Source organism: Passer montanus, unplaced genomic scaffold (genome assembly GCF_014805655.1).
Source record: "Passer montanus isolate IOZ18808 unplaced genomic scaffold, ASM1480565v1 scaffold46, whole genome shotgun sequence".
NCBI classification, from domain to species: Eukaryota; Metazoa; Chordata; class Aves; order Passeriformes; family Passeridae; genus Passer; species Passer montanus.
Window position 1 is genome coordinate 6,027,968 of NW_024369485.1, and position 12,801 is coordinate 6,040,768.

At 39.3% G+C, this 12,801-nt stretch overlaps 1 protein-coding gene across 10 annotated transcripts in view; it reads right to left on the bottom strand.

Annotated features, from left to right (window-relative positions):
• The window catches only part of ITSN2 (intersectin 2), a 79,978-nt gene that overhangs the window by 26,453 nt on the left and 40,724 nt on the right, over positions 1-12,801 (bottom strand). For 8 of the 10 annotated variants that reach the window (XM_039721638.1, XM_039721641.1, XM_039721639.1 and 5 more), the window contains 12 exons: positions 12,200-12,337; positions 12,024-12,109; positions 10,745-11,007; positions 9,940-10,089; positions 9,572-9,712; positions 8,679-8,766; positions 7,907-8,046; positions 6,938-7,018; positions 5,036-5,172; positions 3,459-3,904; positions 2,131-2,252; positions 229-404 (listed from right to left, as the gene is read on the bottom strand). In XM_039721638.1, coding sequence (XP_039577572.1) covers positions 229-404; positions 2,131-2,252; positions 3,459-3,904; positions 5,036-5,172; positions 6,938-7,018; positions 7,907-8,046; positions 8,679-8,766; positions 9,572-9,712; positions 9,940-10,089; positions 10,745-11,007; positions 12,024-12,109; positions 12,200-12,337 — 1,968 coding nt within the window. The remainder of the gene's footprint in view (positions 1-228; positions 405-2,130; positions 2,253-3,458; positions 3,905-5,035; positions 5,173-6,937; positions 7,019-7,906; positions 8,047-8,678; positions 8,767-9,571; positions 9,713-9,939; positions 10,090-10,744; positions 11,008-12,023; positions 12,110-12,199; positions 12,338-12,801) is intronic. The other 2 variants (XM_039721643.1, XM_039721642.1) reach the window with 1 other exon arrangement.

Consider the following 12,801-nt stretch of genomic DNA (forward strand, 5'->3'; position numbering starts at 1 on the left):
AAAGTACCTCAAGGAGAGAACTTTTTTTTCAACATCTATAAAACTGATATTCTACACAATGCAAAGCAGACTATCAAATACTTAAATTTTCCAAGCCAAGGCATTTAAGAAGGATCTTCAGTAATTTTTCTGCCTTTGTATTTTAAAACCAAGCGAAACTATACAGCACATTATGTGCCAGCTAAATTTAGAAAAAACAATTTAAACACAAACATAACAACAACTCACTCTGAAGCAGCTGAGGTAGTAGATAAAGATACTGTAGGAGGAAGTAAGGCTTTCTTAGGAGATAAAGCTTTTTCTCCTTCTGGTATTTTTTCTACATAATTGCACGGAAACCAACCAAAATGTCCTTGAAAACTCCCATAAAGCCAACCAGGCTCTCCCACAGTTTTTTCATCAACCTATGGACAGGAGGAGAAATACAAAGGAAAGAGAATTAGCAGCATGAAACAAGCAGGGTACCTGGTGTGCCAGCACCTGCTGGCCCTGTGACCTGAGCAGGGGCAGGGCCCACACCAGGACCTGCCCTGGCAGAACTGAGCTGGTTTTGCCCTGTGAGGATGCAGCTGCACTGGTTTCAGACACAGTAACAGACAGACCTCAAGGACCCTGCCCTGCTTCAGACAGGCCCCAGACGTGCCCATGGGGGTCATGCAGTGCCTCTGAGCCACTGTCCTGCCAAAAATGCCACTGCATTGTGCTGGATTCTGCTGAATGTGCAGCTGAGAGGAAGGGGCTGGTGAGCCCAGCAGAGCAGGAAACAACTGCTGCTGTTCTGCTCACAGATATAATTAACTCTGTCAGCTGACTGCTTCCAAAACACATCCAAAAATTCTGTTATGTACTATGTGATTAAGTACAGAGCATCCTTAAACATTCACAGCAATCCTGAAGCTTCCATTATGCCACAAATTAGCCAGTTAGTGAAAATTGGCTAAAAATTAGCAGCCCATCAAACACTATCAGCTGGTTGGCTTAGCTGGGGTTTGGGATGCCAGAGGAGGAGGAGGTGGCAGCTGTTATCCTATTTCTGAAATCAGTTATCAGCACTCAAATGATACAATTACAGCTGAGAGGGAAGTCAAAGCAAAACCTACTTCTCTTGTTCCCTCTTCCATGGCTCACTGGTATGAAAATGCAAATAAATGCTTTAACACTGTCAAACTGAAAGCTAACTTAGTCAAGTGTTTTAATATTTTGTACCACGCTGCTTTACAAGTTCTTCCTTATCACCTACTTGTAATTCTTACAGTCTGAATGAGGAGCAACCACACATACTCATACATTAGAAACTGTATTACCACAGCTGTAAATCAGTTTTCACACATTCACCTGCAGGCAAAGATTTTCAAACAAGTGCTAATAACTAATATACATTAAATAACACAGACTTCAACTGAGAAGCCACAAGGCATTTCCAATCTTATAGTCCTGCTGTAATATTACAGACAGCAAATTCTGAAAAATGATGCAATAAATGGACACAGAATAAATTACTCTAAGAGTCTGCCTGAAGGAGGATTGGTAAAAAACACTCAGAAAGAGAATCACAGAGTCACAGGATGGTTTAGGTTGAAGAGATCTTAAAGATCACCTGGTTCCACCCCCTCTGCCAGGGGCAGGGACACTAGACCAAGTTGCTCAGACTTGCAAAAATGTCTGTAAAGAATACACTGGAAACAGCATTAAGATTCAAAAGAACCTCTCACATCTACTTGTTATATAAGTAATTTGATTTTAACTCAAGTGCCATCAATGAATAATTCATGTGTCTATTAACTGTGCTCACATTTCAAGCAAACACTCAGAAGCCAACTTGCACACGTGCAATGAGCTGCAACAACCACATTGTTTCTGGTCTACTAATTTTACAAAGTTTATGTTTAGGATTCACTGTTCTTATATTTAAAGAGATTGTAAACATATCTAGGACGTGTAAAATTCAGAGAAATATTTTGGCTGAACTAATCCTAATTTCACCTGTGAAAAACATAAGGCAGCAATTTAAATTTTGAGTAAACTTTACAATACATCAACACAAGGCTTTTGACCCTTAAGACTTTGTGCATCTCAAGGCTAGAGAAAAGGGTTAATTCTTACAAGTTAAATGTGAATAGCCAATCTTACCTGAATTACATCTCCAGTATTAAAGCTCATCTCATCATGGTTCCTTGCCTCAAATGGATACAAAGCTCTGTAATTTACCAAGGCAATGGAATTCCTCGACTCTGCAGCACCAGCTGCCTTGCCTGGAAGGTAAGAAAACCAGGTACCACTCTGACACAGCTGAGACAAGCACTCAGTTGGAGCCCCATCACTCTAAACACCTGGTGCAATATCAGTTCTTGCCCCAGTCACAGTGCAGGTACCAGAGGAGATCACCAGGGCATCAGTTTAACACACCAATCATGGAAATGTAACTGAGACAACAAAATGCATTGACTTCTGCAGTGAAAAAAATCACAAAAACACAGAATGGGTTGGGCTGGCAGGGACCTTAAAGGTCATCTCATTCCAGCCCGCTGCCATGGGCAGGGACACCTTCCACAAGGCTTCATTAAAAATGACATTTTTATCTTCTCCTCTTTCCTTGCCACACTGCTCTGGCTAAGCCAGTGCTTTAATAAAGCCTCATTTAACACCACTATAATGTTCCAAGTTGAAAAGATCCCACTGTTGCAACAATGAGTGTTCAGCAGCATGTTGTGAAGATTTTATTTAGAAATCTATAATAGCAAAATCTCACTATTTCTATTTTCTTTGCATGTCTGTTCTCCACGTCAGTGACTGATGCTGCAAACAGAGAATGTTTTACAAGATTTAGCTGAGGTGTGCAAATACCCTTCAGCCCGGTTCTAATTTGATCTTTGCTGAACTCAGTGAGAAAAGTGGCTAATAAAGACTGACAAGAACTAATGAAGGATGAAATCAAACGTGCCTTTAATGAAGATATTGTTAAAGCACTATTTTTCCAAGTCCCACAGCTAGGTAGGTCTAGTCATTCAGGTTTTTGGTTTTTTTTTTCATCTGAGGCATTGAGTAATGCCAAAAGAAACTATATTTCACTATTAAGAAATCACTTTTCTGAACCTTACCTGCCCCTCTCTCATCAATGAACAAACCCCCTCCATATAAGCATTCTATTTTAATGAAAGAAAGTGCAAGCCCTAGGAAAAACTTCAAATATTTCTGTTCCCAGCAACTGCTATTTGTTGACCATGATCACTGGAAGATTTGTCAACAGAGTCATAGGTGCTGAAAACTGACAGAAGTAACTTAAGTTTATAGGATAATTTACAACTGACAAAGACATGAAACATTGCTGGTTTGGGTTCTTTTTAATTGTATCTTAGGCAAGAAGTCTGCATTAGGGTCACATCAATAACAGTACACCTGAAGAGTGAAAGAACACTCAGGAAAGTAAAAGTCCAAAAGTCTAACGATTTTGAGATTACCTTCATTTTTCCAGGGTGGCTTAAGACTTTTCCCCTCTGTTGGCTTCAACAGATCTGCAAACTTTTCATTTATGTTTATTTTAGAAGTGTGTTTCTCCACCTCTTGAGAGTTAGCTGCTTCTTTTATCTTTTTCATCTCCTCGTTCTGCTTGCGCCTCTCCTCAGCTTCTTTTGCTATTTGTTCTTGCTTTCTTTTATCTTCTTCCAGTTGCCTCTGCCTTTGTTGTTCCACCTCCCTCGAGATTGTGCCTTGTCTATTTTTCTCCTCCTCTGCAAGAAGCTGTTGTTTGTTTTCCCTTTCTCTCATCATGGCAGCTGCTTCTTCAGCTTTCAGCTTTTCTTGGACTTTTTCCTGCATTCGTTCTTCCTCCAATCGTTTCTTTTTCTCTTCCTCTTCCCTCCGGATATTCTCCTGCCATCGGTTCTCCTTCTCCCGTTTTGCCTTCCTGGAAGAAAGGAGTGAGAGAGGTAAGAGAACATCCATATAAAAATGAATGAGATTGTGTTCCTAGAGTAATCAGTGACACTTGTCAGCAAAACTCAATTTATGACATTGATCACTCTGCTCTCAGGGTCATCAGCTCTGCCACAGACCATGGCTTAACATGAGTGCCAGAGTGTTCCACATAAAAATAACAAACTGATTAAAATTCAGTAATTTTAGTCCATCACCTGTGCAGTGCCTTCACAAGCACTTCTGCCCAGCTGCATCCTGATGAGCAAGAACTGATCTAATAATTGAACCAAGCTGGATTTAAGCTCTCCAGCAAGGCAGTATCCAAATCTCCTGACTGGAAACAATGACTTCCAAAGAGATTAATTTCACTCAGGTACATAGATAAAAATAGCCTTTGCATACTGATCTTGGCAGCTTGGTATTTTTGCCTTCAGCAGCTGAAATCTATCCAATGTGCTTATCCCTGCCAGGACCACACTGCAGCAGACAGGATCTGGAAACCTGACTGTATTCTCTGTAACTATTCAGATTTATCCTGTGCCTCAGCTGTCTAAAGAAGTTAATATCCAATTCAACGCAGTATTGTAGCTGTCAAGACCTTTCTTCTGAAGAGAAAGGACCTAACCCTTTGGGTCATCTTCTTAAAAGTGTCCAGATGAGACCCTTTCATCCATTCTCTGTGGGACATCCACTCCTCTGATGGGTATTTTAGTGTTTCCAAGCACATGGCAAGATGCAGTAGGTGCTGTGCAGTGATGCTGTTACTCCAACCAAAAAATTAACAGGCTATCATCACACATATGGCACATGGCTCTCTTAGACTGTCACTTAAAATGTTACGAAACTTCATCACAGGCAGAAAAACGCTGTGATGAGCAAAGCCCATGAATCACCCACACTACAAGGTCACTAGCTCTGCTTCTTTAGTCAAATCAAGTATAAATCATTGAAAATCTCAAATTCAAACCCTCTTACAGGAGTGGTACTCCACATAAAATGCTTCCTCTAAGGCAACCAATAGGATGCATTTTTACATTAAAACATAGATCTTATCTTAAAAGCCACAACAGCATTATTTTGTTCTAAGAACTGCAGCACTGACACCCTCAGCCATGTCTACCTTGCAGCCTCATCTTCCAGTCGCTTCTTCTGTGCCAGCTCAGCTCTTCTTTTTTGTACCTCTCTTATTTTGTCCTGTTTGATCCTGTGGAGTTGCTCCAAGGCTAATTGCTGTGTGCTGTAACTTTCCCTCAGGTCCTAGGGAGGGAACAATGGAATACATAAAAGGGAATAAAGCCAATCTTTGAGAAAAGCATCCAGGCATTTAATGCTTTTTCAACCAAGTTTTAATACAAATGGCCAAAATAGTATTAAGTTATTAATAGTCCTTGGAGGTCACTGCAAAGAAAGTCAAATCATTGAAAGTATAAAAGGAGATGGCAGGTTTGCAAAGTCAGTGATGTAATTTGAGCTTTCAAAGAGCCCTTCCAGTCCTACACCTGCTGGAAATGCCAAATATGACAGAGGAGAGGGGAAGATACAGAACTGAGTGTTGAAACACAACATTACTGAAGGCAGTGAGTTGTATTTTAAGTAACTACAAGGAGGCAGATTTCAGCTGAAAGCCAACACTGAACCATAATCTGAGAAAGCATCCTGCAGTAGGGTGTTCACCCTTGATGCTTCCTGAGTGATCAGTCCCATGTTTAAAGCAGAAAAAACTTCATAAATATACCAGGCAGTCTTACCACTGTGGGAACTACACCTTAAAGACACTAACTCTAGTGGACTATTCCTGTACTTGTAAACCTCTCAGTTTTAGTCTTTTTCTTTTTGAACACATCCTTCAATTCCTATCCCACCTCTGTCTGATAACAATCTTTTTTTCCAAGCAAAAAATCAGCATGACTCTTTTGGATAATTAAATTTACAGGCCAAAAAAAAAAAAAAAATCAACAATAATCAAATTACTTTAGCCTGTACTTCACCTTGTGGCAAAACACCTCTAAGATAGTTCAGTCTTTTTCTTAGGAAAATCCTGCTGATATACATTGAGCAATACAAGAGGTAAACCCTGACTTTTTGTATCTGTTCACATAAATACAAATTAAGCAATTAAGAATTAATCATTCCCACTACAATATGCACCTCTAGCAAGAATCATGTTGCCTAAGACATATGGTGCAATTTATATAACAAAGGCAAGATAACACAATTGCTGTGTCATTGGAAGTCTCTGTAGCAACAAACTAAATCAAGAAATTGACTACAATTTGTACTCAAATATATTCAGCTGGGAACATTTTTCCTTCTTATTTTGCCAAGAATTTCAGGAACACTATGGAAGCGAACTTACATTAGAAAAACTCTCATATCTTTAAGGACAGAAAAACCCCCATGCACAGCAAAATGAAAAGCTCAGTTAGGTAATTCTGTTGAGTTTTTTCCCTCATACATTATTCTAAAAGTATTTCTGAGCTCAGCAGACAAAAGTAGTGTTGAAAGACAGAAAGTAGGTTTTAGTGCTGGGTTAATCTGGAGGTTTGACAGCATTGTGTTTGCCACACCATGTTCTGAACTCTGGTGCTACTTCTAGACTTTTAAACTTGGACAAGAACTCAAATACCTGACTCACAGCTTAGGATGGATGGATACAGGTACAGAGCAAGAGATGGAAAAGTGGCAGAAGACACTGTTTCCATCTGAGACTGCTTTTATGGTTCATGTTACCTTAACTAACAAGAAAAATGTTTGTGTGAAACAACTTAGGGAACAGTCCATTAAGAAATTAAAAAATTAAATGTGAGTTTTTTGCTCTCAGTATCCTGCAGTTTGGATTTCTAAGCAGGTAAGGACATTAAGTCTTAAAGAGGATATAAAAGCTAGCAGAAAGAAAAGCAGCCTACTGATTTTCTTTTGGGAAAATGCATTTAGTAGAAGTTGTACATCCAAACAGAAAGGGTAAGCAGAGAGAAATTGCGAAATAATTAAAAAAGAAAAAAGCCAAAGATTAGAAAATAACCTTAAGTAAGAGGAAGAGGTTGTTGAGACAGCTTAGCAGAGACAAAAGGCACTGAAGAACAGAATCATCCATATTCTCACACTGTAAGATAAGGTAGATAAAAAGCCAATTAATCTTTGCACTGTATTTTGAAAAACATATTTTAGGGAAGACTGAAGTGTGGATGCAGCCACTGAACACAGCAAGCCATGCAACAAACAAGTAACTGAAAATGCCCATTGCATGAAGCCACTTTTAAAAAGAAAATAAATTCCTTACACATTTACAAATTTTTGTGGCCTTTTTTTTATTGGAGAGTGCAGAGCCCTCGTGCTGGCCCAGCATCAATCCATTACTTAAGCAAAAGTTCCCACTAGTGCCACTTGGGGTAAGCTGGCAAATGAAGTCAAATGGATGTGTGCTACCCTGTGAGAGCTGCCTGAGTTTTCAGGCAGGCCAAGAGTTGCCTCAGAAACAAAAATTCAGAGCCAGTGGTCAACAACTCTTAGCTTACAACAAATTAACAAATATTAACAAATAAGTGGAACTACGCTTACTTTTAGGCTCGTACCCAAATCTGCTGCCAGACCTTGCACAGTGTACTGTGAAACTACACAGGTCTATCAACAAAAGTCAAGTGTTCAGTACACAATTCAAAAATAGCAGCAAATATGACCTCATACTGTAAGAACAGAATGTGCAAGGGCCTGAGAAACTTGAATTCTAAATCAAAATGAGTTCTAGAAGGCAAAAGGTGAGAGTGAGCAACAGTTGAGTCATGCAAAGCAATAGTTAGCAAGAGACTCGTATTTTAGTACATTAGCAATATGTTTGCATTTTTATTGTATTATTTACTCCAAGACTTTTGATAATTCTTGTTTGACACTGAACTTGGTGGAAGCCTGGTGAAGGTGACACCAATCTTTATGACTGGATGAAGAAAACAACTACAGTGCTCACTAGTGTAGGATATTTAGATAATGCAAGTACCTTAAGCTGACTGTTAAATTCATCCATTTCAGCAAGTTTAGAAGCAGTTTCCTTCTCAAGGGCATCTAGTTGTTCCTTAAGTCTTTGGCATAATTCTTCCTTTTCTTGGGATTTCTTGTGCACTGAATTGACTCCTGTACCTGCATAAGGAAAGACATGCAATTTTACAAGTGTTCCTGGTTTTTTGTTTTTCAATTTTTTACCCCAGTTTTAAATAATTTTTTTGTTATTTTTCTATTGTATACACAATCCAAACCTCCCTCCTCACAAAAATTCCTTGATTTACCTTTCTATTCATATACAGCACAAGGAGGAAATACCCCAACACTGAACTAAGGCACACAGGCACTACATGCAATATACAGAACAATTTGCAAGTTGTTGGGTTTTTTAATATCAGACCGATTCATACCAAGTTTCTCTAGATAGAGACTTCCAGTGTAATTTGAAATAAAGGCCAATGTAAACCTTACATAAATGAACTCCCCTGAGTTTAGACTACCAAAAAAAGGACAAATTTTGATAGTATCTGAGCTACACAGCCTGTATAAATAAAGTTTTAAGAAAAATCTGTACTTTCTTGCCAAAATGTGTTTATTTGCCCTATTTGGAACATGAAGGAGATAATGGAATGCAGATGAGACAACATCACTAAACTGGGAAGATGCAGAAGTGAAGGTGTTATTAACACCTCTGTATCCTTTAGCCTTGATTACAAAGGATGAGAAATCAGCAAGACAATCAAGAACAGAACTCATGTGCAGGCACTTACTCTGAGTGTTTTCAAGTTGAGCATTTTTTATCCTTTCATTTAACAATTGCTTTTCAGGAACCAAATAGATTAGTTTATTCTGATAATCCTGTAGATATTGAAGAGAACATATTTTTTTTAATATTGTTTATGAATCATTAAGTAAAACTGAGAGACTTTTCAAACATAGCTTCAACTCATGTTAATGAAACAGGGATGCAAATTATTATTACTGGATAAAGAAAAAAAAATATTTCTATACTCTTAATAGAAATAATATTACAATTGAAAGCTTTTGACCACAAACCATTAACACAACTGAAAAAATATTTACCAAACATGTTAAAAGTGTAAATACTATCACAAGACTATTTAAGGTGACTGCCCCAAACTGAACATAAAACAGTTAACAACATGAAAAGAAGTTTCACTGACGAGCAGAAACATCACATAAAAATATGGCAGAGGATAATTTATGGTAGTCAAGTGATCAGAAATAATTAAAGTCTTGTTACTCAAATAGAGGGGAAAAAAAGACAAAAGAGCAGCAAGGTAATTCACTCTAAGCACTAACTTGGTCTGAACACGGGACAACATTCCTCAAAAAAAACTGAGTCTGGAGCCATAGAAGAATTCAAACTTAAAGAGAAGTCTCTACAATCAGTCCACAAAAGAATAGCTGAGGTTTTCACAACTGTTCCTGAACTCTCAGCTCGTTTTAATACATATAATCATTTGTTTAACACCACAGACAAAACTAAAAGCCTCTGCAATGCTGACAGTCTTGCCTATTTCCCCTCTCAACTGCAATCCAACTGACTGCATATTCCTCCCTATGGAGATGCATTATCAACAGCATTAGGGAAACACAGAAGATGGTAAAAGAAAACCATAAGCTTAACAAAGTTACACACCTCCAGCTGTTGCTGTAATTGCTTGACTTCCATGATTCCTTGGTCATATTTCCTATCCAATGCCTCCAGCTCAGTTTTTCGCATTTGCTTTTTGCTACGAATATCTTGCAACCTGCCTGAGATCTGCTGATGTTTGTCAGTCTGGAAAGAAAGCAGAGAGAGATTACACCACATATGGCAAAAATCCCTTTGCTAAGCCTGTGAGCAGGTTAGTTCACAATCAGTTTTCTAAAACAACCCAAAATACATACTTTAGATTCATCATCCAAAATAGAGTGGAAATCCTAGTGGACCATTAATGCAGGTATTAATATTTGTATAATTTAAAATTCTGCATTTCAGCATATGTGGTGAAATTCCTGTCTTACCAGGGCTTCTAATTCAAGATTAAGGCTCTTCTTTTTAGAGGTCAACTTGACAATTTCTTCTTGCTCCCTGTTACGCTGATTAAGAAGCTCTTGGCGACGGATTCTCTCCCATTCCAGTCGTCGCTGGCGCTCGAGCTCCTGCTTTGCTGCCTGAGGAAAAGTTGCATTACCTTAAATTACAGTGGAGATGCAGAACTCAGAGACCATGATTTAATATAATGTGCTCTGTTTCTAAACAGCACAACAGCACACAACATAATGCCTTCTCTAAAGTGCTCTTATACACTTCAGCATCAAGAACACAGGAAGCGATCCTACAAGATTCTTCATGCCACACTCCTGACTCTGGATGAAGAAAGCTTCATAATTCAGAAAGCCTTTGCAGCTTGGAATATTGCCCATAAAACAGCACACTGACAGATACTGCTTGTAACTTCCTTTGAGTATTTCACAGAACTACATAAAATATGGAAGTGTGATGCATGCACTGAGACACCAAGTAGAAGCAAATTTGTCTCAAGCTCGGCTGTCAAAATGTTATCAATTATGAATTCAGTAGAGTCATGGTTGGAATACAAATTTTTGCAAAAGTGCAAGAAATATGCTGAAGAAAATCTCATCTGTCCTATGAAGTATCTGAAAACCTTTAACCTATACCAATATTTATAACAAATGGTGTTCTCTCTCCAAGACAACCAGACATCAGCCAGCCAGGAGACACAGCCAAAGCCAGCACTCAAACCCTGGATGCTGTATGCACACACACATTCCTTAGAGCATTAAAAAGCAATGTTAAGAAAACAACCTCCCGCCTTTCTATTTCTTTCCTCCTTTCTTCTTCCCTTTGTCTCTCCAGCTCTCGTTGTCTCTCCAGCTGCCTTTCCATTTCCAGCTGCCTCTTCCGTTCCTGCTCCTGGCGTTCCCTCTCTCTTCGCTCCTGTTCTTCCCGTTCTTTCTGAGCCTTTCTTTCAGCCTCTCTCTGCTGCTGCTCCAGCAGGACCTGTCGGCGTTTTTCCAGCTCCATATTTCCCCTCTCATAGTTGGCTTTCCTTTTGTCCTCAAATGTCACTAAAATAAGGAAAGGTCGTTATTTCTGCCCTGTGCAAAACACCGCTCTCAAACAAGGACCTCAGTTATGCCACTAAAGATAGATACTGCTTGGCAAGCTCAGGTTGTTCAGTCATGGATGATGTAAGCATCTTCCATTTGTTAAAGTATTATTTTTCTCTTCAAAAATACCTCTGAATTTTCCTAATGATATTCCAACTGGGGAAAAATAAATAAAAGAAGAAAAAGTTCCAGTTTAAAAATTACCACAAAAATGACTTGAATGTTACAGGAAAGCCTCTCACTCTAAGAATGAAAGAGGAAAGAATGCTAGAGGAAAACATAAAAGAACAGCTTTCATAAGCTGGGAGAAAACTGTCTGCTGTTAGAAAGGTTTTCCAATGTGCAGGAAACATTAACACATAGATAAAGAGCTTAGTTTTTAAGGGTGCTCCCTGTAAGAGCTCCTGGAGTTAAAACTATGAGTAACCAAAACAGGATCAAGCTCAATTACTGCACACAAGGATAAAAAGAGACACAAAGGAATGATTTAGGCCCCCAGCAACCACCCTTCCCAAAGAGAGGCAAGTCCTGTCTTGCAGTGTCCCTGTAACATTGTCAGTAACAGAATTTATTTTATGTTCAAACTGCTTCTAGTTTGCAGAGAACTGAACTACACTGGACCCCCTGCTTTCAGAATAGCCAGTAATGCCAGGAACTTTCAAATGAAAAAAAAAAATTTGCAGTAGCACAGCAGTGTCTGGCCATGAAGGGTTTATTTTCCAGAATACATTATTAATCAGCACACTTTTCCTTTCCTACAGCTAAAAATAGCCCCTGTCCCTGCCTTCTCAATTCTATTAGATGTAACAGGCTGGCTACATCCACTTAACAACCTTCCTACCATCCCAGTTAAAAGGGATCTAGCTCCTGAAATGAAGCTCTCCATGGATTGGATTCTTTCTTCCACTTTCTAAAGGTTTCAGTGCCCTTCAAAACCAGCTCCATACATTAAGAACATGAGCCCTGTTTTTTACCTGGCTGTTTTTTCTGTGGCTCCTCCTCTTGCACAGATTGGTAAGATGGCAGAGTTCCATTTATATTTTCAGTATATTTTCCACTCCTGGAGGGGAAGAAAACCCCACCCCACCACTGTTAGAGAAACAGCACAGTTGTGTTACACGTATTACATTTCACTGCCCTCAGTGATTACCTGAAAGAAGGTGGCACCAGCTCAAGGGGCAGAGTCAGGGGCAGGGGCTGCCCAGCTTTGGCCATGTCTGTGAGGTGCATGGCCAACACAAACTCATCAGCCTTCAGCTGCCCATCTCCATCTATATCAGCCAGGGACCTGCAGGGGTTCAGCAGCAGCACCAATTAGAACCAAACACCACAATCACTCACAAATTACAGCTGAAACAAGACACTGTGGAAAACCAATTTTTAAAACTGACAATTCCTGTGGAATGTTTTGGTAAAAATACTTACAATTAGTAACATAAATAATTGATGAAGGGAGATATTATTTGGCTTAATCATGTACTGTTATTCAGATCACAGAATCATGGAGTGGTTTGGGTTAGAAGGGATCTTAAATCCCACCCAATTCCAATCCCCTGCCATGGACAGGCACACCTTCTACTAGCCCAGGTTGCTCCAAGCTCCATCCAACATGGCCATGAACACTTCCAGGGATGGGGAATCCAGCTTCTCTGGGCAGCCTGTTCCAATGCTTCACCATCCTTACAGTAAAGATTTCCTCCTAATATCCAATCTGAACCTGCTCTCTTTCAGTTTGAAGCCACTCCCCCTTGT